The sequence below is a fragment of the Puntigrus tetrazona genome, chromosome 16 (genome assembly GCF_018831695.1).
Source record: "Puntigrus tetrazona isolate hp1 chromosome 16, ASM1883169v1, whole genome shotgun sequence".
NCBI lineage: Eukaryota > Metazoa > Chordata > Actinopteri > Cypriniformes > Cyprinidae > Puntigrus > Puntigrus tetrazona.
The window spans coordinates 17,829,123-17,850,750 of NC_056714.1; the positions used below are offsets into that span (position 1 = coordinate 17,829,123).

The 21,628-nt window shown below is 38.1% G+C and overlaps 3 protein-coding genes across 3 annotated transcripts; 2 read left to right on the forward strand and 1 right to left on the reverse strand.

Annotated features, from left to right (window-relative positions):
- Positions 1-8,012: 8,012 nt before the first annotated feature.
- hormad1 (HORMA domain containing 1) lies at positions 8,013-11,433 on the reverse strand. Its single transcript, XM_043261063.1, has 14 exons — positions 11,401-11,433; positions 11,112-11,256; positions 10,969-11,029; positions 10,850-10,886; positions 10,703-10,723; positions 10,556-10,582; positions 10,354-10,421; positions 10,021-10,172; positions 9,366-9,523; positions 9,176-9,268; positions 9,016-9,067; positions 8,847-8,914; positions 8,664-8,729; positions 8,013-8,431 (listed from the first exon to the last, which is right to left on the reverse strand). The coding sequence occupies exons 1-14, from the start codon at positions 11,431-11,433 to the stop codon at positions 8,345-8,347; spliced, it is 1,068 nt and encodes a 355-aa protein (XP_043116998.1). The 3' UTR covers positions 8,013-8,344.
- Positions 11,434-12,679: 1,246 nt separating this feature from the next.
- Positions 12,680-18,191, forward strand: ensab (endosulfine alpha b). Its single transcript, XM_043261064.1, has 3 exons — positions 12,680-12,851; positions 15,218-15,340; positions 15,446-18,191. Exons 1-3 carry the CDS (start codon positions 12,795-12,797, stop codon positions 15,617-15,619), a joined length of 354 nt encoding a protein of 117 aa, XP_043116999.1. The 5' UTR covers positions 12,680-12,794; the 3' UTR covers positions 15,620-18,191.
- A 670-nt stretch (positions 18,192-18,861) lies between these two features.
- Positions 18,862-21,312, forward strand: mcl1b (MCL1 apoptosis regulator, BCL2 family member b). The gene is made up of 3 exons (XM_043260735.1): positions 18,862-19,368; positions 19,595-19,845; positions 19,949-21,312. The coding sequence occupies exons 1-3, from the start codon at positions 18,993-18,995 to the stop codon at positions 20,063-20,065; spliced, it is 744 nt and encodes a 247-aa protein (XP_043116670.1). The 5' UTR covers positions 18,862-18,992; the 3' UTR covers positions 20,066-21,312.
- The last annotated feature ends 316 nt before the right edge of the window (positions 21,313-21,628 follow it).

The following is a 21,628-nucleotide window of genomic DNA, read 5'->3' on the forward strand; positions in this document are numbered from 1 at the left end:
TATTACAAACAGGCAGAAGTGGGCGAGAGGGACGGTATTGAGAACTCGGGATCTTTCAAAAAACATACTAAAAATCAGCAAGGAAAGTTGTGAAAATTACATGATCTCTAGGACTTTTATACAGTAACAGCGCATGCCATTTCTACCATGTTAAAGTATGATAATAACAATAACTACAACTTTAAAGTTTTTATAATCATTAGAATTCTAAGAGAATAGGGAAGTCTACACCACATCTATAACAACAAACTATATATTTCTACGTTTTTTTACCTGATACATTTTTCCATCTAAAGTTGAATACCGCATAAACGTTTCAAAATAAATCGCTCGATTAACCGCTGAATTTCAAAAAGAAAAAATACATTTGTTGCAATAGTCATTGTCTAATAATAATTTTTGTACTGAATAAATTATGACCTTCAGAGTGCGCAGACGAAAAGCGGTCATGTTATCTTATTTTTGGAGCCTGCTATTTGGGAACGCAATTCTGGGAGTTAATTATAACGAAGCACATTGATGAGACTTTGCTCAAACATTTTGAAACAACAAAACTAGCATTTCATATGCTGTGCAATGAGATCGATCTGTTGGATGGTCCAGTTTTATGCTGTCCCGTTTTTTTGAAGCGCATTAAGATATTTATTCTGTAAAAGCGTGTACATGTTTTCTTACAGGATAAAAAATTGATCCTGCTTAGTTGACCACATATAGGTTTTTAGAATGTATGTGCATCTTGGTGTTTCAATCCAGCCTTTTTATGTGATACACCAAAATGTGGTTAAAAATAAGTGAATGGAAACATAGCTATTTATAGAATTTTTAAAAGCATTTAAAGTTGCAGTCGACATACTGTTATTGCAAAGTGTTATTATATTAAACAGAATTTTATCATCTGCTGGTGCGGATGAAAATAAAGTTACTGTTGTAGATATCATTTCTGGTGTAAACAGACCTTAATGTTTTCTTCTAAAAGCTGACCCAAGTATTGCTTCACAGACATTTTATGAAGGCCAAACAGGCCAGCTGCTCACAAACAAGCTTGAGATTAGGCAACTGTCACTCCATTCAAAAAGAAAAGGCCGTTCTGTACACACACACACACACACACAGATGGTTGGTCAGCACGTGCCCGAAGGAGGGCAGAGCAGTGACCCTCAGCTGGACACTATGGCCAGGTCAGTGACACTCAATCCCTTCTTTCAGGCCAGCTGCTACTAGTTCTGTGCTAATGGCACCTCCCCAAAAACACGCATACACACACACACACACACACACACACACACCCCTTAGGCCCCCTCAATCTGCCTACACTGACCAGTGAAAAGGCAAGGATGGGGTGGGGTGTAGGACAGCTGGACACTCGCCACTCTCCTGCCTCCTCAGGGGGAGTCCTAGTGTGTGTGGGTACATGTGAGCAAGAGAAAAGCTTAATAGCCTAGTGTTGATGAGAGCAACTGGAAGCAAGAAGAAGAAAAAGAAGAAGCGAGTCTGGCACACATAGACCCCACAGAGAGACAATTAGCAAGTTAGCAAAGACCCACTTTAGTTTGCCACCTGATTTCCACCTTGGATTTCATTTTCTTGTAAGTACTGTGACAGAATCTATCACCTGGCGGCAAAACTGTGTCATTTAGCGTTGCGGCTACTTTGGCTAAAGTACCCCAGCAACCGCAGGTCCAATGATCCACAGCTCCAGGCTGTCCAGTACCATGGGCCGGGCTGAGCCAGACAGTCGATAAATCAATAGGTCACTCACGCACGCACACGCACACACACACACACACACACACACACACACACACACACGTCACTGCAGGGCTGAGAGGCCACATGAAACTACCATTGATTGAAGGGGGTAGGGAGAGCGCTGATGGTCAGAGCTGTGCATGTGTGTGAGGTTATGGGGCTCACCTCAATTCCTAACACTGCAATAGGGAGTTTAAAATGGCCTCTGTAATGCTTACACACTTAAACACACTCACTCACTCACTCACTCACACACACTCACACTCACACACACACACACACACACACACACACACAGCAGAGATTAAAGATTTTGTTTCTGTTACCTCCTATCACAACTCAAAACACACATTCTAAGTGAATAAAAGAATTTGAGTTTTTCAGACTATATATACATGTTCAGTTTTATTTTGGGGTGTTTTGCCTTTATTATGATAGGACGGTGAATAGCAGACAGGAAGCAAAGTGAGAGAGAGAGGGGGCGGGATCGGGAAAGGACCTTGAGCTGGGACTTGAACTCGGGACGCCCATAACACAAAGGTGTTTTGGCATCAGATTACATTATATATAGAAAGTACATTGGTTTTTGGTTGATTTAGATTTTTTGTTGTTGGTATTGTTCTGTGCTGTTGAAATTGGACAATTGTAATTGTTCATGCCTGATTCTCCTATTTTTATTTTATTTTTTTCCCACTCAAAGTTAATCTTTAAAAACGACAATCATTTAATAACATTGTTAAAAGCAATCTTTAGTGAATCTTGAAACAAATCATCAATTTTTCATTATAATGAAAATATGTCTTAATTTATAATCATTATAATATGTCTAAAAGTAGCATTTGAATTGATAAATATTAATCTTTAGTGCTGTAATTTTAATTTATTTTAACAAAATGCATAATTTTAATTTGGGATATTTATTAGTTACATAAAATGTAAGAGTTAATCAGAACTGGCCAAAATAGCCACACATCTCTATTTATAATAATTTTAAGCAATTTTAGAGATTTCTTCCAAAGCTCCATCGTAGCGCTGCACAATTAATCAAATTTCTTATCGCAATTATGGATGCCACAATTGCGTAACCGCTCAAAAAGGCAACAATTGTTATTCTGAGCACTTAAGAAGTTGTTTTTTCTTTCTACAGGGCCTCTCCATTACAGAAAAGGGGTTTCCATTGTTTTCATTATAGTTTAAGTTTAACATTATGATACCATGCACATTTTTACCTTTTTTAAATAGACCTTAAAGAAGAAACCAATCCAACGAATTCTTGACATTTGAGGCTTAATACTATAGAAAAGCAGAGAAGTGAAAAGTGTAGAAAAGCGTTTTTCGGTTTAAATATTTTCAGCTTGCTTATTTTCATTTAAAATTTGAAATGCAGTTGCTTTAAGCAATGGTATAAACATCATTCAGGGTAAATTTTGTTCATCGTAATTAATAATCGCAATAAATATTCTTATTTTTGCCATTTATGGTTCAAAAAAGAACCATCCATGGAACCAAGGATTTTAGTTTGATTGTTTGTTAGTTTTTTAATAATGTTTTTTTTTTTTTATATAATGAAAAAAAGGCCTTTTTAAATTATTAAAATGATCTTTACACTAAGAAAAATTATTTTCTCTATAGCCTTTTTTATTAATAAGGCTGTAGGCTGATATTATATGTAATTATTTATTAGCTTCACTGAGCATGTTATTTCGCTTTACCATAAAAATAAACTAAAGTTCTATGTAACGACTTGTTTAACCATTCGACTTCTTTGAATGCGATCCATAATCACATAGATTGTGTCTGAGAGGATTCTTGTGTTAAGTTGGCCGGCTTCTAGTGTTAAGTTGTCTGCTGATCCTTTCTTTGTTGCAGTGTTTTGCTCACTCATGCGCTCATTGAAAAAAGCCTTAGCCTGTTCTTCTCCGGCTCTCTTTTATGACCTCGTCAAGTCAACGGCTGCAGCATTGAACATGTTTACTTGACCTGCAAATTGGGGTCAACGCAAAGTAAAGACCCTTACAATTGTGCAAAGAGCGCAGACAAACAGTGAACTATTGAGACACAGATATCGTGTTCACAAAATCCAATACGCTTTTCGGGGAAGCAAATGCAAATTGCATTACGACAAAAAAACAAAAACACTTAAATACAATAGCTATAACGCATAACGCTTTTGGGTGGCACTTAAACCGACACAAGCTGCCAGGGACTAGCACAAGGTGGCAGGGAGTAGAAGACAGGTGTAAATAAACGCCGGGGCTCTGTCCTTGCTCTGTGAGTTGCCATGGCAACGGCTGATAGAGCATCCTATCGATCGCACTGTCCAGTCTGAATTGTGCAGCCCCTGAACCCGCGTTTTTTCTCTGTGTGGTGATGGGTGTGGATCAATACCTGATATTGTATGCCTCTTTTGCCCTGCGTCTCTCATGGCTTCCATAATAGTGGTAATGATAGTGAGAGGGAAGCAAACAGAAAAGGAGGAAGCCTGAAACAATAGTAAAAACACAGCTGAATCTATTTCGTCATAAACGAGAGAAAAAAAAAAATACTTCCTTCTTGGACCGATAGGCACGCTCTTAAAAACAATAGACAGCCATCACGACACTTCGCCTGTGTTACGCGTTTTACTGCGCCCCGGCACGGAAAACATGTCATATCCGATTTTTCCACACATCTCCCGGTGTGCATATGCGAACAGCCACACGCCATTTACCTAATGTGAGGCCGTTTAGTCCAGTCATTGCTTTGACTGTTACACAAATCAGAATGGCCAGGAAGACCAGGCTGCTCCGGGTTCAGCAAGAGCTTGTGAAGGAGAGAGAGGCGCGGAGAAGGACCTGCGGGAGCTCGTTTAAATCTGGCCTGAGGGATCCCTCCAGCTAGGGGTCACGGTTGGAGTCACAGCGCACTGGATTTAAAGGTGGGGCTCCTTAAGGTGCCTCTGTTGCCCCGAGGCACAGCCATCACAATTCCTGCAGTGCTGGAAATGAAAGCCGGTCTAGGACAAAGGCCCTTTCCTTGCTTATGGCCACTGCTCAGAAAAATTACTCAAATGATTGAGATGTCGGTTACATCTTTCTTTTTGCCTCCGTCCACCTCAGCAACACCCTAGTGTGAGTTTAAGAAGAATTACTGAGAGGTTTGACTTCTTGAGTGAACGTATAAAATTAGTTTAATATTATGAATTATACATAGACTAAGAGCGCTTACAAATACTGTCAGTAAAACTGCCAAAAAATCATCGACACGCAAAATACTCGAGCGACGCGCATTTAAGCAAAACCGGCTCCTGAATGTTGTTCACCGATCATTTTTTTTAAACGCATGAACTTCCGTCATCCCAGGCTGAGAAGTCCTTGATCTCCAGAGACTCGACTGAAGTCGCTCAAGCTGTTTTTGTGTTTCTATCAGTGCTGCATGGATTTGGCTGCTCGCCTGCAGTACTGAGCTCTGTGCAGCGGTACAAATGTAAATCCGTGCTCCGCGGGGACGGAGTGTGAGGGGGAGCGGAGTGGCTGCCCTCGCATCCCTGCGAGATGAAAACCCATCCACTCGGAGAGGCACATCGGCTACCAGGGCAGAAGTCAGCCGCGGTGGGGCCGGGCATGTGGGAGAGAGGAGTGATGGAGGGAAAGTTTTCTCTGCCTCAAGCGCTCTGCATATGTTGTGAGAGTGAGAGCCTGCAGTGAACTTGGCAGCACACTTCAAAACTTTATGGAGCAGACGTGCACACTGCATCCTAATACGAGCTGTGTCTTGATTCGTGATTCTGGATTCTTGAGATTTGTCAGACGCTGTGCCTTGCATTTTTTTTTTTTTTTTTTTTCAATTCTTGGCTCGCCGATATAAGATTTTGCTCGCCTACATTTTGTTTAAAGAGCAGTTTCTCATTGGGTTCGCTTTGTTCTCAAAGCGCTCAGATTAATCATAGTCGATGTTGATCACATTTGGGTAAACAGTGTAAATATAGGTGCCAAATGTTTACATAACCACTTTTAACATTTAAAAAGATAGTTCATCCAAAAATGAAAATTCTAGCATCTAATCACCCTCAGGTCGATCCGAACCTGTATTGCTTTCTTTCTTCTGTGGACGCAAAATAAGATATTATTTGTCCATACAGTGAAGGTCAATTGAAAGCCAACATGAGTTAATAATAACAGAATTTTTTTTTTTTTAATATTATTTTTAATAAATTATCCAATTGCTACAACATATAAATTGTTAAAAAATATTTTTAGTTATTAAAAGTTATTGATTATCTACCTAAACGTCTACAGAAGAAGCTCCTCACAACGAAAAAAAGTAGATACTGACCTAAAATCAGTTCGTATTTTTAAATGCTGTTTCTAGTCAAATGTAAGACAGATAGCGCTGGTCCTGGATCTATGGGTGGCCAGCTTCTGTATTCAATTCAAGGTCTACGTTAGCAAACCACTCTGTCCTGTCCAGGAGCTCCATTCACTTCACAGTCAATAGTTATTTATCATCCAACATATTAGCGATTGCAGTGTCGATATGAAGTCCAGCGCTGAAATTAGTCAGTGCCAAGTCTGTAACTACAGCCCAAGGTCAGACACACACTCCATTGACAGGAGTGATGGTCCGCAGCTCACAGGCACATACATCCACCCCAAGGTCAAGTGTACGGTGCTGCTATTTCAGAGGGAACACACGTGTAAAACACTCCGTCATGTTGAGAGATGCCAAGCATGAATTCAGCTTGATCGTGACACGTTTTATTTCATGTTTTGGATACTGATCAATACGGTAAAAATGGAAGCCGCTTGAAAAGATCCTACGCTTTTTGTTTGGTCGTAGATATAGGTGCAGTTTTAGTTCGTGTGTGGTTTCTCAGCTTTCAAAAGGTTCTAGCATACACACATACTAACGAGAACTTTTAAAACGCTAATATGAACTACTTAGGGATAAATAAGGTAGAAAGACGTACCTAGGGTACGGCGACAGCATTGCGCGTTTCTTCTGAGAGAGTGTGATCTAATAAATTCGGACAGTCTCGTTATTTAAATGAGACTCTTCTTAACACTTTAGTTTAGAGAGTGAACAAAGACAAAACAAGACACTATCACCGACTACATGCTGTGTATATTAAGCAGAATCAAAGTGAAACTATATTCTGCATTTTCATTACAATGGAAACCCATTTAAGCATTTTTGTTTGTTATTCAAGCCTTCTTTACAACAGAAAAAAATTTAACTGCACTAAAAGTTTAGCTAAGCTGAAGAATCGCTAATCAGCAGCAAAACATTTTCTACCCTTCTGGCAAGGTCAGGGGATCACAGTCCCCTGCTAAATGTCCGAAGCCCCCCCTCTCCGAAGCCCTGAGGGGAGATATCACCCCCCACACATAGATACAGAGCCTGACAGCAGCTAACTTGGTTCGATTGCTTGGTCCAAACTCCACTCCGCTACCCTCCCCCTTCCCCGCAGGCCTCTTTTTACATCGTACTTTCAGGACCAAACTGAGATATGTTTGCGTCATCGATGTGAGGTAAACATGACTACTAGCAGCTGCTGTAAACTGGGCAGAGAAAATGCTAAATGTTTCAAACTCTGATGTCAATACCAAAAGCTCCTCTGTGAATGGGCAAAGGGGCTTTTGAGGTTTCTGATCAGTGACAAGTCAAGTCCCAAAGACAGAGTTTTGCAGCCGAGCCTGAAACTGCATATCTAGAATTGTTTTTGGGTTTTTTTTAGACGCTTTTGTCTCTAGCCAACTTCTTAGAACACTCAGGCAATGAGCCAAATGTTTTTTTGGAAATAGATAAAATGAACGCTGCTGTAAACAAGGGACTACTACATACTATCGTTACAATGCAATTGTAGAGTGTGGCAGCAAAACAACCATTGTTGCATATTTTTTTAGATTTAAAAAAAAAATGTAAAAAGACATTTGCAAGTAATAATATGCATTTGATTTTTGGCAGGTGACCGTCAGCAGGTGCAAAAATGCAAGATTTAGTCCTTGACCTTGCAACCTACGTTTGGTGCTAATGCTTTTGTAGATTTATTTTTTTACATGTATTTAAACAACTCACCAACGTCACCAATCACACAGGAAAATGTTATGTTGTGTAGCTGTATAGATCAGCATCAGAAAACTAAGACGAATCTAATTTAAAATATCTGTAGTCCAATATCTGTACTTCTCTAGACACACAAACTCATTATTCATTAAATTATATCTCTCAGGTTCAAGTACATCAATAAAAATGTCTGCTTTACTACAGAAAACAGCATGCTATTTTATTGGAATCACTGCTTTAATACAAACACACAAGCACAGTGCATGCTGCCATCTAGTGGACTCATTACATGTGTTCACCGTAGCGTAGCTCTAGTGAATAAATCTTGCAGAGCTGTAACCATTTACAAGCACTGAAAGCAAAATATGACTATTTTAAATCTATCTGATAGAAAACCGACATAAACAGCAAAATACAAAATTCATTTGTGCACCCCTCGTGTTATCATATTCCCTTGAACCATACAACTTGTTAACAATGCATTTCTGCAACTAAATTAATCTTTTTTTAAAAAAATGACGTTGCTTTGTGACTACTGTGATCGCACAAGTCATTGTTCTTTAGGTACACTGACTTTGCGCCTCTTCAGGGATGCTAGCTGGGGATCTTGGCTTAGCGGGAACTCTAACTGAGTGATCTACAGAGAGAGAGAGGAAGTGTTTAGTTGCGGTGAATTACAGTTAATCAAAACAGGAATCAGACTCATTTGTTTACTTTACATTTTTCATATTTCCTGATGAAGTCATCAGAATGACACCTTGTATTTTGCATGTTAAAACTGCTCACGAAATTCCAGTGATTACACTGGCAAAAAAATCCAACCAACATGACAAAATACAGATATGGACCATGGGCAGTGTATTTCCTACCTGAGGGGCAAAGATGCGTCCGCTCCTGGTCTTCCTTGCATGCACCTTCTCTACCAGACTGTCCGTCTAAAATATGCAGCACATCATTTAAAACAACTTCCTCTCAATCACAGGCCATTAAATCAGACTGGTAGTTTACTTGTGTGTGTGTGTGTGTGTGTGTGGTGAATTGTGCAGTGCTACCTTTGCATTTCTTAGGTTGAGATCCTCCTTGCTACTTCTGTGACCCTGTTGTGAGGTTTCCTGAGTTTCTGAAAATGTGACAGACCATGAGCGACGGTGGCTGGGAGTCTGCTGCATTTTCCTTCATTTAGATTCACGCCGAACTGGCAAAGCAGAATCCAATATTCACCTGAGTATTCAATGCCTGCATCGGTGATGACGTTTTCCTTTGTCCTACACTCCTGCAAGCAAAAACATCCATCTTTTGAGATTAATCCTCACATTTTGTAAAGGTAATGCAGAAAAGGAAATATCTGAAAGATAAACTGCTCGCTATTAAAAGAACCCACCTGCTGCACTGAAGTCTCAGACAACACTCCATCCTCAAACACGTTCAAAGACCATTTCGTAGTACTCACACATACTACCTCCTTCTCATCAAACTGCTCATGCATGTGAAAGACATTGATCACAGCTGTACATCATTGAGTAGTTTTGTTTTTTTTCCCCCCCAGAAAGATCAGTAGATGTCTACCTCACCGACTCAAGTCTGTTTTGCTCAGTGGAGACGTTCATTCTGAGGCTATGAAAAGGTGTGACCACCTCTCCCATGGTCAGATTTACCGGTTCCCTCTCAAACAACAGCGTCTCATTGTCATCGTCCTTGAAACCAGGTGGCTGATACTCCTGAGGGGTCACTGAAACAGAAATACATACTGATTCAGAGCAGCACAGTCACCAATACCAGAGGTCATCAAACATTTTGCAATAAAAAGCTGAAAACAAAAGTAAATACTGCATCATATTCAACTGTATTATATTCATTTTATTTAATCAAATTAACTTATATTCTCTGTACTGTAATGTAAAAATGTAAATATAAAAAATATATTTTAGAAATGAAAATGTTTCAATGGATTTTTTTTTCATATTTTTTTCCTCCTGTGTGATATGACATGGCGTGTGAAATGAAAGGTCATCATCCACCAAATCTGAGCCACAGGCCTTTGTTTGTGCATTTCTGATCTGTATGTAGTGTGAAGATCTGAAAAGTATCAAATGCTTTTGAATGACTATAATAAATATTGGGTTATTTATAAATTGTGTTAATAAATATTAAGCACAAAAAATGATCACATACTAAAAATACAATAAATGAAATTGTCTGTTTTTCACAAAGCAAGCATAAATGTACCCTCATCATAGTAGAAGAGTTTCATGTTGAGGCAGATGTTGTCAGGCAGCGGGCCGAGATGTTGCATCAGCATGTAAAGTTTGCGCACCAGCAGCATACTGGATTTCTGGGTGTTGTCACAGGCCATTTTACTCTCACTGTGCCCATTTTTGCTGGAAACACAGACAATTATTATTATTATGCAATACTAATATACTAGTAATTGATAATGCTGTAAAAATGTAATTGAGACTTTCTATACCGATACAAGTTATGTATTTTAGGTTGAACACAGCACTTTAGTGGTTGCAATCTATAAACTACTTTTGATAACTGCTCAGACAGATAAGCCACCTCTCAAAGTCCATCTGAGGTCCGTTCTCTGTGTACTTGATTTTAAACTGATAGCATTCAGTCACTTTCTACAACAAAAGCAAAAATGGAAAAGTAAACATGGAAATTCAGTCTTAAATAAACAAGGTCATCATGCACTAATTTAATCATTGTTGTATTATATTCAAATGCTAAGTAACATTCAAGTATGGTGTATGATCACCTGTGGATTGTCTGGATCGCAGTAAATCTACAAGTAAAAAAGTACAATTTTTATTTAACAAATACTTTTAGAAGACAGAGTATATATTTTTTTAAACTTCTGTATGCAAACTGATTACTGTTCTCAAATCCATAAGTTAATACTCACAGACAGAACAACCATGCGCAGCTGATAAAGTAAAGCAGATGCAAAAAGGTCCAGAGGTTACTGAGATTGATGACCAATATATATCTGGTTACTAAACTGGTTATTACCCATAAAAATGCACAGAACAGTGCAACAGCACAGACTTACGTATCTTCTTTGAAGTGCATCAAAACATCCCTGCAACCTGAAATAGTAGAGGTAAGATACTCTCAATTCAGCTTATTATACTTTCTAATGATGTATGTACTTTATTAAGGGAATATTACCACTGCACAATCTGCTGAGCACCAGGACAGCTATGCTCTCGCAGTATCAGGACTTTCAGTTCTGTCAAAAGAAAGAAAGGAAAAATAATAATAAGTTGATCTGGATTTCTGTTACCTGTCAAACTCTGATGTATGACGTTCACCTCCAACATATTTGTTTCCATAGGCCTTTTCTGGGAAAAGCCCTCTGAGGTAAGTGATGCTTGAGACAGCAATGGCTAATAGTTTCTTCACAAGCACCAGAGATTGTTGTTCTGTGGACACCACAGCAGGCAACATCTGACAGCTCTGAAAAACACGTTAAAAAACGTGCTGTAAGACAATGGACAGTCTAGCAAAATGCCAGGACAAATTATAAAACTAAATTACAATCACACAGTACGTGGTATTGTGCTAGATGTGGAAAACAACCCACAAAAAACTATTTTTTACCTGAACAGGGCGCAATTTCTGTTCAGAAGCCATGATGACTGCAATAAAACCTTAAAATTAGCATCGGCAAATATAATTAACGTTAGAAATTTCCATATTTTCAGTTACTTAAAAGCACATACATATGTAAAGTCGAAAGTGAAAATTTTAAGTGGTTCTGATGAACGTGAAATAATGCAAAATATACTTATAAACGATGATAACGTCAGTCCGTATCAACCGACTTCTAACCGTCACCGGATGCGCGCGACCATCGATCGAGTACGCGGGTCCTACGTGACGTCAGGCCAAAAACAAGAGAGCCCTCAAATATCGAAATAAATAAATATTGCTCCTTTGATACAATTATGAAGATAATTAATAATACTTGAAACGTTATGATCCTCTATTGTTGTAGTTTCTTTTAACTGTTATGCACACACACACACACACACACACACACACACACACACACACACACACACACACACACAAAACACTGTCGAAATCTTTGTTATTTAATATTTGGTCATCCCTGAACTCTTGGCACTCTGTTTTGAGTTAAAGCCTTTTTATTCTTATATTCTGTATGCATATGTTGGAAATAATATAAATCGAAATATAAAACAGTATAGGATAACAACAAAACATGTCTTTTCTTTTTTCTTGTCTAATTATGTGTAACTACCATATAAAACCCCCCCACATATGGGCTTATGAAAAGTTAATAAAATTATGCAGGGTTTTTTATTTTTTTATTTTGTGAACTGTTTTGGGTTTTAAAATAAATATATAAAAATATATTTTGTATATAAATATATTTGAAAATGCTGAATTTTTTATCATCAGCTTTTTAAAATAACTAAATGCACTGATCTATATGTCATTATTACCTCAGGTATGCCATTGTAGATTTACTCATTGAAACGTCATGGCATGACTGATGAATGAAGTCAACTTAGGCCTAGGCCTTATAATTGCTATTTCAGAAATAGCACTTAAAAGGTCTCTCCTGTGTAACAGGATTGTCGCGGGCATAATCCATATTACTAAAACTGTCATTTATTGAGAATTTATATTAACGTCTGCTGAAGATTTTAATACCGTTTAACAGTTTAAATTACCCCATATTGTTTATTATTGTGCGAACTCGCAAAGGCATTGTAGCCTACTATTGGTCACTTTTTTATTATGATAAGGCTTCTGGATATCTACGGGCTGATTCTCCTGTCTCTCAAACATCAATCCAGATTCCTATTGGCTCTTAGGCTGCGTGACCATCCTCCAAAACCACGTCACTGCAGCGAACGCCATTTTGATACTGAACACCGTGGGTGGACCAGATCGAGCACGAATATACAGCGAAATATATACTCAAACACGTTGATTAATTGGACAGCAAACGGCGAGCAACCATGTCATCAGATAACCAAGACACGGAGACGCATTCGGAGCAGATGGAAGAGACTCAGGTGGGGATTAGACTCGGGCTGCGCCTCGCTCGGTGCAGTCTCTTGTGGTGTCTGTCAGTTTCATCCACTATAATGTCATTACGCTTAAATACTGTTATATTAAAATGGCTGCTTGCTTCTTGCTCGTTTAAACCTTAAACACAGAAATCTTTCTGACTCTTTGCGATTTGATTTCTGAGCTGTCACCTGCATGAGTTCAACAAGGTGATAGACGAGCGTTTCACAAGCATGAGCCTCCTTTTGATTTGTCAGGCAGCTCAGACGTCACGAAATAACAGCGTCTGATTGGTTTATCCTGTCACTTTAGATTTTGTCACGCCTACCTTAACCTGATGGTGTTAGTTGGGTTGTGTGAACGAAAATATCTGGGGCGCCCATTTTTCTTATTTCCGCAAAATATTGTCAAGCCAAACTATGGTAACCAGTTTCAAATGTAATTTTTTTTGAAGGAGCCATGATTAGTTTATTTAAAAATCAGAAGACCTTAATTGAAAACACAAGTCTTTGTTGACAATTTTGTGCTAAAATGGCATGTATACGTGAGAAAATGAGATTCAGGACATGACCATAAATCCTAAGTACTTGCAGTTTTGACTGAGGGGAACATAATACCCTTGTTTGCTCTTTTTCCAGGTGATGCTGAATATAGAAGCTCATAAATTACTTGTTATAGATCCAAGTGAATCAGCAACTTAGACTTTTTATTTAGAAGAGTAACTTATGTTTCTTCTTCAACTCTTTTGTGGTTTCGACAAACTGGAAAAAAATATATCTTAATAATGCTAAAACGTGTTTTAACATTTTAGCAGAAACTAGTTTGAAATATAAAATGCTGTCTCAAATGTCTTTTGAGTTGTATAATCTAATAGCAAACTGTTTAGATCCTGCATTTGTGTTTTAAAATGCTGGTTTGTATGAATTGTTTTTTAATCATAGGGTGTAGCATGTAGAATTAGTTACTGTGTCAAGATGATTTACAAACCTGTTTTTCTGCAGTATGCTTTCTGCTTCAATTGCATGCAAATGCATGTGTCTTTTAGCCAGCACAACAAGAATTAAAGTTCTCCTTGTTGACACACGGTCTAGTCATTTGCAAAAATGGTCTTTATCTTAAGTCATGCAGTCATAATGGAAGCGTGCTTAAACATCTATACTGCAGTCTGTATCATTAGTCTTCCTTTTGTTGTTTACAATCATACAGACCTCAGTCTAAACACACCCCCACATGATTCCTCAGCTTAAGGCAAAACTGAGGATGATTCAAAATGCCAAACAACTGAGGTCCTCAAATATTTGTCTTTTAGTAACCTTCTGTAATCTTACGTTTTGCTGCCCCGTGCAAGACCCAGAGAACGATTTGGCTGTTTTACAGTTACAATACATTTACAATTACAATATAATTATCTCATCTTCTCTGAGACAACATGTGAAGATGTTTACAAATAGTCTACACTCAAATTACAGAATTTCCAGACATTCAGATTGAAACCAAAATGTAGTTTCCCTATCGAAAAGTGAAGTCAGAAAACACCTGGGAATTTAATGCCAAGCTAAGCGGTCTTGTTGCACCTTGCCCTGAAATGTGATTAATGACCGCACCTTTTGGGAATGACTGAACGAACAATAACATGATGAAAGGGCTTTTGTTTTATTGTTGTTGTTATATTGTGGGTGTAAGATTTATTAGTTTGTGTTGATTATTAGTTTCTTCCTTCTTCCTCTTTGTAGTTATAGTAAGACTAAATCAGAATCAACTTTATTGCCAGGTATGTTTACACATACGAGGAATTTGTTTGAGTGACAGAAGCTCTACAGTGCAACAGGATAACAAGACAAGACCGATAATAAAAAGAATTATATACAAATGTACAAAAATACAATATATACTACAAATGAAAGCAAGCTACTTTTTCTGTTTTTTTTTTTATTACTTTTAAACGGCAAGGATTTATTAACTGATCCAGCATACACTTTTACACTGTTACAAAACATCTATTTCAAATAAATGTTGTTTTTTAAACTTTCCATTCATCACATAATCCTGAAATGTATCTGTGTATCATGGTTTTTCTACAAAAAACAAACAAACAAAACAACTGTTTTTAATACTGATTATAATTAATCTTTCTTGAGCAGCAAATCAACATGTTTCCTGAAAGATTATGTGACACTGCAAAGTGGAGCAATGGCTGCTGAAGGTTCAGCTTTAACATAACAAGAATAGAAAACATTTCAAAATATACTGAAACAGAAAAGAGTTATTTTAATATTCACAATAATAAGTGCTGTAATTTTTGAACAGCAGAATTTTTCAATAAAAGCGTTCTAATATCTAAGATCTACACATCACAATAAATGTTTTTCAGGAATCCCAGGACACAAACTCAAACCCAGTGCGGACAGAGGAGGCCAAATTGAAAGCAAAGTATCCCAACTTGGGGCAAAAGCCAGGTGGCTCGGACTTCCTGATGAAGAGACTGCAAAAAGGGGTAAGTTTAAAGGATGTTTTTTAAAGGCATTCATTAACATTTTTGAAGTTCCAGGTGCTTGCAGCATAGCCAAAACAGGTTTTAATTCCTTTTTTTTGTCTCTAGCAAAAGTATTTTGACTCAGGAGATTACAACATGGCCAAGGCAAAGATGAAGAACAAACAGTTGCCCGCCGCAGCTGGTCCAGACAAGAACATTGTCACCGGGGATCACATTCCAACCCCTCAAGACCTTCCTCAGAGAAAGTCCTCATTGGTAACAAGTAAACTGGCAGGCTAACGTCACCCATAGCTTTTGAATAAACCCTCTTACCAAACTTCTAAAACCTCCCCAGCCCCACCAGACCAGCTTCATCAGGACTGGTTATCAGTTTATTTGGTTTTATTTGTTTTCATTTGGGTGTAGAGTTTTGCTGTCATTTTTGTTTCACTTCAGTAGGTCTAACCAACCCAGCTCTGTTATCCTCTTCAAGTGTCCCACATAGAGTAGGTATAAACTAAACCCTCAGTACTTCAGGCCCCGGTGGAGCATGATGCACTTTACTCTGTGTACCCTGTACATCAGTGATATTATGAACAAAACCCTGAAGACTTCATAAAAATGGTGTTCAAAAGATGCTTTTAAACGTGTCAAATAATTTGAAAATGATTTAAGATTGTTTTAAAAGGCATTGTTTTCTATATAGGTAATACTTGACAGCCATTGGCCCCAGATGTACATTGGCAGCCCTCTTTTTCATTCATAATGACAAATGAATGAATGTTTTGGAGAATTTCTTTGAAAAAGTCAGTGAACAAATGGCCAGAGCAATTTTTGGTAAAGAGTGGCTGGTAGCCTTCATCCGCTCTTCTACCTCTCACTCTATAAATATGGCTCAGTTGAACCAAATAACTGCTGCTTATGACTGGATTGTTTTACTATTTTCAGCCCTCACCTTCCATGGTAGGATCTGAGCAAGCGGTTCCAATCAGGCTGATTAGATTATTGTAATCACAGCTTTTGGGTGTAAACAGAGAATGTTGTAACTCACTGATAATAGCCGAGAGCAGAAATGGTCTTTGAATGTGGCATGATAACGAAAGGGGCTTAAGAAAATGATCTCGTCATCGCACAAAGCATGCGTTAAAAGATAAAGTATGTTCATAGAAAGTAGTGGCTATATGTGTTGAATCATTAGGGCATCTGGAGTCATTCAGCTTTTATGTACACTAACAGCAGTGTATTTATTAATGGGATAAATGTGCGATATTTTGTAATATTCAACGCATATGTAGTGTGATGCACATGACCCCTTTGATCATAATGACGACGTAATCATCGATTTGATCCTAAATATCTTTGTGTTTTCTGAGGAATGAGATGCGGAAGGACATTTGCAGAATTAAGCAGCACCTTTGGTTCAAGATTTTACATTTAACAATAAATTCTTTACTTAAACTTGGATAAAGTTAAATGTTTTAAAATATAAAAAGTATTCAAAAATAAAACCTATAGATTGCTTTGAGATGCAGCTTGTTATGAGCTTTCAAACCACATCAGTCACAGATTACTTTAGGGAATATTATATCCCGTAACCCATTTCTTTATTCAGTTTTCTCATCATTTAGCAAAGTGTCCTTCAGAGGGCACGGATCGATCAACCTCTGCAGCTTCTTCAAAGTCTGAAGAAGTCTGTGCAGGGCTGTTGTAAATCATCGGAAACTTTGTAGTGGATCTTAACAGCTCATTTATTCCAGGCTGTAAGACTTTGTACACTCCTTACAGAGTCCTAGTATGAGGATAGATACATTACAGAGCAAATCTACACTCAACCTAGGCAGTCAATCCAGGTGTCTAAGTCAGGATTTGCATAGTCTAATCAAGTTGCCCCTTCTAAAACCACATACTCGCCTACATGTGGCCCGAAGATTAAAAAAAAAATGTGTCTAGCCATGTGAAGTTAACAAAAACATGTATAATAATGCATGTTCTTCTTTGGTAAATAATTACTGTGCTATCACTATGTAAATCTCACTAAAAGGTGAGTTACATGTAAAGGATTGAATGTTTTTTCATGTATGGTTGAGGTGCTGGTGGCAGTTGGCAATACATCAGGGAAATATGATGGTCTTGCACTTAGTTTTTGTCACTTGATGGTATGTGTGGATGTACAATGTTTCCTTTGGGGAATGCGTTATTGCACAATGCTAGGAGATAATCTTATTTTGTGCTGCAGCCAAATTGTAAATAGTCAAACTGTGCATCTGGTGTCATATTTGTGCATTTTGTCTTGCATTATCTGCCTGAGTTGTCTTTCCAATATACACCGAGTTTGTGTTTTATCGTTTATTTGTTAATATTGTGTGTCTGAATCTCTCTGCTTTTTTTGATGCAACGCGTTGACAAGAATATCATCAATTCTAGTGGGAGAAGTATAAACATTGGGGTTAAGGATGCTCGTATTGTAGTTTAAAGACAGCTTTTTAGTCGGTTGGATTCAATTCGGACTAATCTAAAACCTTTCCACTGTACTGCAATGCGATATTCGTGGTAACTACACATTGACTCTAAATCTACAACTTCAGGCGCTCTCTGTTAGACACACAAAATTTATTCTTTGCATACTTTATGGAGCTTTTAGTGTTTGTTTTATTTTTGTGCCCCATTTATATATTCTTTATTGTTTCAGATGTTTTGCTTGAATTACTTTGTGTTTGAAAGTGGATTTCCAGAACTTTCCAGAGTCATCTGGTCTCGTACAATTATATTTACATGGAAGGATGCTGAATCACACAGTAAAGATAGATGTTTAAAATGAATACTGGAGCTATGTCCGAACTTCAAATAAAGTTTTACATTAATAACAAAACCACCGAATGGTACTTTTTCATTTTTCTAACTATATGTGTACTTTTGTGATATAAAAGTTTTTTTTTTTTTTTTTTTTTTAAATGTGTCTACTAGTCAATGTGACCGTTTCTATTTTCTATCCAAAATTAAAATGGGCTCTTGTAAAAAATTTTAAGTGATCCTTGAGATCCACTAAAGATTGTGCTGCTTGCAAAGTGCTTTTATATTCTACACAGTTCTACAACTATTTCTCGCTAGAGGGAGCGCCACGCTTGGAAAAATCTGAAACGAACCAGACCCATCTCGAAATGGGCGGGACAAAAAAAGAAAAACACAGGGTGGAATTTTTAAACACAAACACAGGAATACAAATCTTGTTTATATGAAACATCCCTGGTCGTTCGTGAACTAAATGGTGGTTAATCCTATAAAACACCTAAACGTTGAGGCATTCTGACATGGAATGATTTTAAATAGCCTATTATTGCCGTTTTACGAAGAGCACGTAAACATTCTTATTGTGACGGATTTGGGGGCTTCACACGAACGCGAGCACATTTTACGTGCAGAACCAGTTGTACCCTAACGTTTCGAAAGCGTAGCTGCGTTCGGTACGTGTTTCGTCAATGATTGGTCAACGGATAAAAGTCCCGCCCACTAGTCGTCCCACACAAATAAAAGCTTCTCCCAAACGCTTCCGCTTTGCAAAAGTAAAATGTAATGGGTTAGAGTGTAGTTTCAATTTCGCAGGACGTTTCCAACTAAATACGGCGTCGATAAATTGGATAAATTGGATTAAAAGCATTAATGTAAATTAGCGAAAATGTTCACTGGGAGTAAAGTTTCAAACGACAACGGCTTTTGGCCATGCATTGGAATAGCAGCTCTTAACGTCAACAACAGCTCGAGCAGGTTTAATAGCAAGCCACTGGTAATGCCAGAACTGAAAACCCAGAACCAGTTCACGGGGAACGGTGTCCAGGGCTCGGTACCGTCCTCGCCTGAGACGGACTGCGAGGAAACAGACGCATATTCCTCCATCTACACCGCCCTGGAAATGGACACTCGAGACATTATTGACATTTTCTTAAAAAGCTTTACAGGACTCCCTCATTCTAAAAATGGAAAAAAACAGGTTCTGGCTACGATGAAGCGGGTTGTGGATAGTCTCGAGGTGAAACACGAAAAGGCTTACAAAGGTAATTTCACAAGTGCTCGCTTCCTTTTAGCGCGTAACGCTCCGCGGCTTCCATTTCGCTTTGTTTCATAATGTTTATGGGTTGATAAGAGAAGGGCAAATATTGTTTAAAAGTCTCACGGCCTCACCCTCAATGCACGCACCTGGCTAGGCAGGTTGCTCCACTTCGTGCCACGTATTGCTACATTAGTGAGTCAGCAGTGGCCTTTAACGTTTCGCTCTTTCAGGTATGATTGCACGGCTGAATCTGGAGCAGAAAGGAGAAGATGTGAGTTTTGTCAAGATTGTGGCGACAGAACTCTTCAGCGATGGCATCACAAACTGGGGTCGCATTGCCAGCCTTTTGACTTTTGGGGCAATGGTATGCAAGCATCAGAATGACAGAGGACTTGGCAAGTGTGTGAGTCTGGTGGGGGAAGAGATCTCTTCCTATCTTCTCACAGACCAACGGGACTGGCTGCTCAAAAACAAAGCATGGGTGAGTGTTTTTTCCCCTCACGATAGGACTGCATGTGCTTTTTACTTTGAGTTTTCCTTTGTTTGTAACCTGTACCTTGTGTATGTATATTTTTCTCCTTTAGGATGGCTTTGTGGAATTTTTTCGTGTCCCGGATACAGAGGCAGCTGTGAGAAACACACTGATGGCCATTGGTAGTGTGGCAACATTTGGAGCTGCACTTGCTTATTTGATACGGTGAATCCAAATGGACTTTGAGACAGTTATTGAAACACAAAAAGGACTCTGAGGGAACCCTTTTTCTTTGTCTTCTCGAAAACATCTAAGAGAAATCCAGTTTGCTTTTTGTTTTCAATATTTTCTTGTTTGGATATCAAGTGTACATAAAAAGTGGATCGAATTGAAAACTATTTTTTTATTAAAAAGTAAAATTTAAAATGGTCAGCTGTTCAGATCTCAATTGTTGACATGCAGGTAACACTTTTAATGCCAGCTTTTGTGTGCGGTTTACACAAGAATTTACACGTTCAGCAGTGTTCTGTGTTCTAGACATTATATTTGGCAAAACTGCAAATTTGAGAAAGACGTACATTTAAAAATTTACATCTGTTGCAACTCATTTATTGTTTTTAAAATGGTTTAATCGGCCATTAACATCTTTATATTTTCACAATGGCACTTTGTTTCAAAAATGTTCTTTTGCGATCTAGTGCACATGTATCCACATATGACTTCAGGTGCTGGCTTTAGCTTTAAGTAAGCTTTAAAGCTTTTATCTAAAAGCTTATGGTGGTTCTGATTTTGAGTCCTAAGCTTAGGGCTATGATAGCTAACCACAAGGCTGCTAAATGTTTTCATTACCTGCAGGTTGATCATTTGGATACACAGAAGTTTGAGAAGTAATGGTTGTTGATCTAATGACCATTTCTGAACCGCAAATTAAACCTTATTTTAAAATTCTTAGTTAATTAATCCCTCACCGCCATTAAATAGGTGGCTAGGTAAAGTACAAACTGCATGTGCTTTATTTAGCTAATCATTAGTAGCTTCAAAGGTTTTGTAGCTTTTCACCTGTACTTGTCATTGTAGCAGACTTGTGTAAAATGGTGGAAGTTGACGATTTCTGTGTATGCTCTCAAGTCACTGTTATTGCAGCCTTGTGGGGAAAAAAAGTAGCACTGTGCAAAGTTTGTCAGTCACAAAGAAACTCATTGATGTATGTGGACACCATTCGGGAGGGGGAGTGGGGGATTCATGTATGTTATTTCAAAGAGTTTGCTTAGCCATTTTCTTGAATCACACTTTATAAACTGTAGGGCCCAAGCATATTAACACTTCATACACATCTCCCTTGCCATTCTTCTAGCTTTTGCCACGAATGGTTTATAACCAAATCTACCAGCCATTGATGTTTATTATTTTCTGTATGACTGAGTGTCTTGACTGTAATCTTAACTCAAAATATATCTTTTATTTTGTCACCTGTAATCTGTCTTAAATTATTTTTATTCTGAGAAATGAATAGCAAAAAGTATTAATTCATTTCCAGCTGCTCAGTGTGTAACAGGAAGCATGACGTCGTAAATATGACCTCAGTATATATGTCATTGTGTTCGGGATCTTAGAGGAAGTTTGTCAGTTGATTTCTTAATCTCTTTGTTTGCTGTACTTTTTGACTGAAGCTGCTAGATGTAGCCAGTTCGGCTCGATGTGGAAGTAATGGTTGTTAACATCATGACTGTCACACGGCTTGCATGATTTACTTTACTAACTCTAGGCTTTCGTACAGTGAGTCACTTTTTAA

Excerpts from the sequence above, each read along its gene's own strand:
- mcl1b (XM_043260735.1), top strand. The coding sequence starts at position 18,993 with ATGTTCACTGGGAGTAAAGTTTCAAACGACAACGGCTTTTGGCCATGC. Across the intron at positions 19,369-19,594 it reads ACACGAAAAGGCTTACAAAG|GTATGATTGCACGGCTGAAT; the intron begins GTAATTTCACAA and ends TCGCTCTTTCAG. Across the intron at positions 19,846-19,948 it reads TGCTCAAAAACAAAGCATGG|GATGGCTTTGTGGAATTTTT; the intron begins GTGAGTGTTTTT and ends TTTCTCCTTTAG.
- hormad1 (XM_043261063.1), bottom strand. The coding sequence starts at position 11,433 with ATGGCTTCTGAACAGAAATTGCGCCCTGTTCAG. Across the intron at positions 10,887-10,968 it reads GCTCAGCAGATTGTGCAGTG|GTTGCAGGGATGTTTTGATG; the intron begins GTAATATTCCCT and ends CTACTATTTCAG. Across the intron at positions 10,724-10,849 it reads ATGCACTTCAAAGAAGATAC|CTGCGCATGGTTGTTCTGTC; the intron begins GTAAGTCTGTGC and ends TTACTTTATCAG.
- ensab (XM_043261064.1), top strand. The coding sequence starts at position 12,795 with ATGTCATCAGATAACCAAGACACGGAGACGCATTCGGAGCAGATGGAA. Across the intron at positions 12,852-15,217 it reads AGCAGATGGAAGAGACTCAG|GAATCCCAGGACACAAACTC; the intron begins GTGGGGATTAGA and ends AATGTTTTTCAG. Across the intron at positions 15,341-15,445 it reads TGAAGAGACTGCAAAAAGGG|CAAAAGTATTTTGACTCAGG; the intron begins GTAAGTTTAAAG and ends TTTTGTCTCTAG.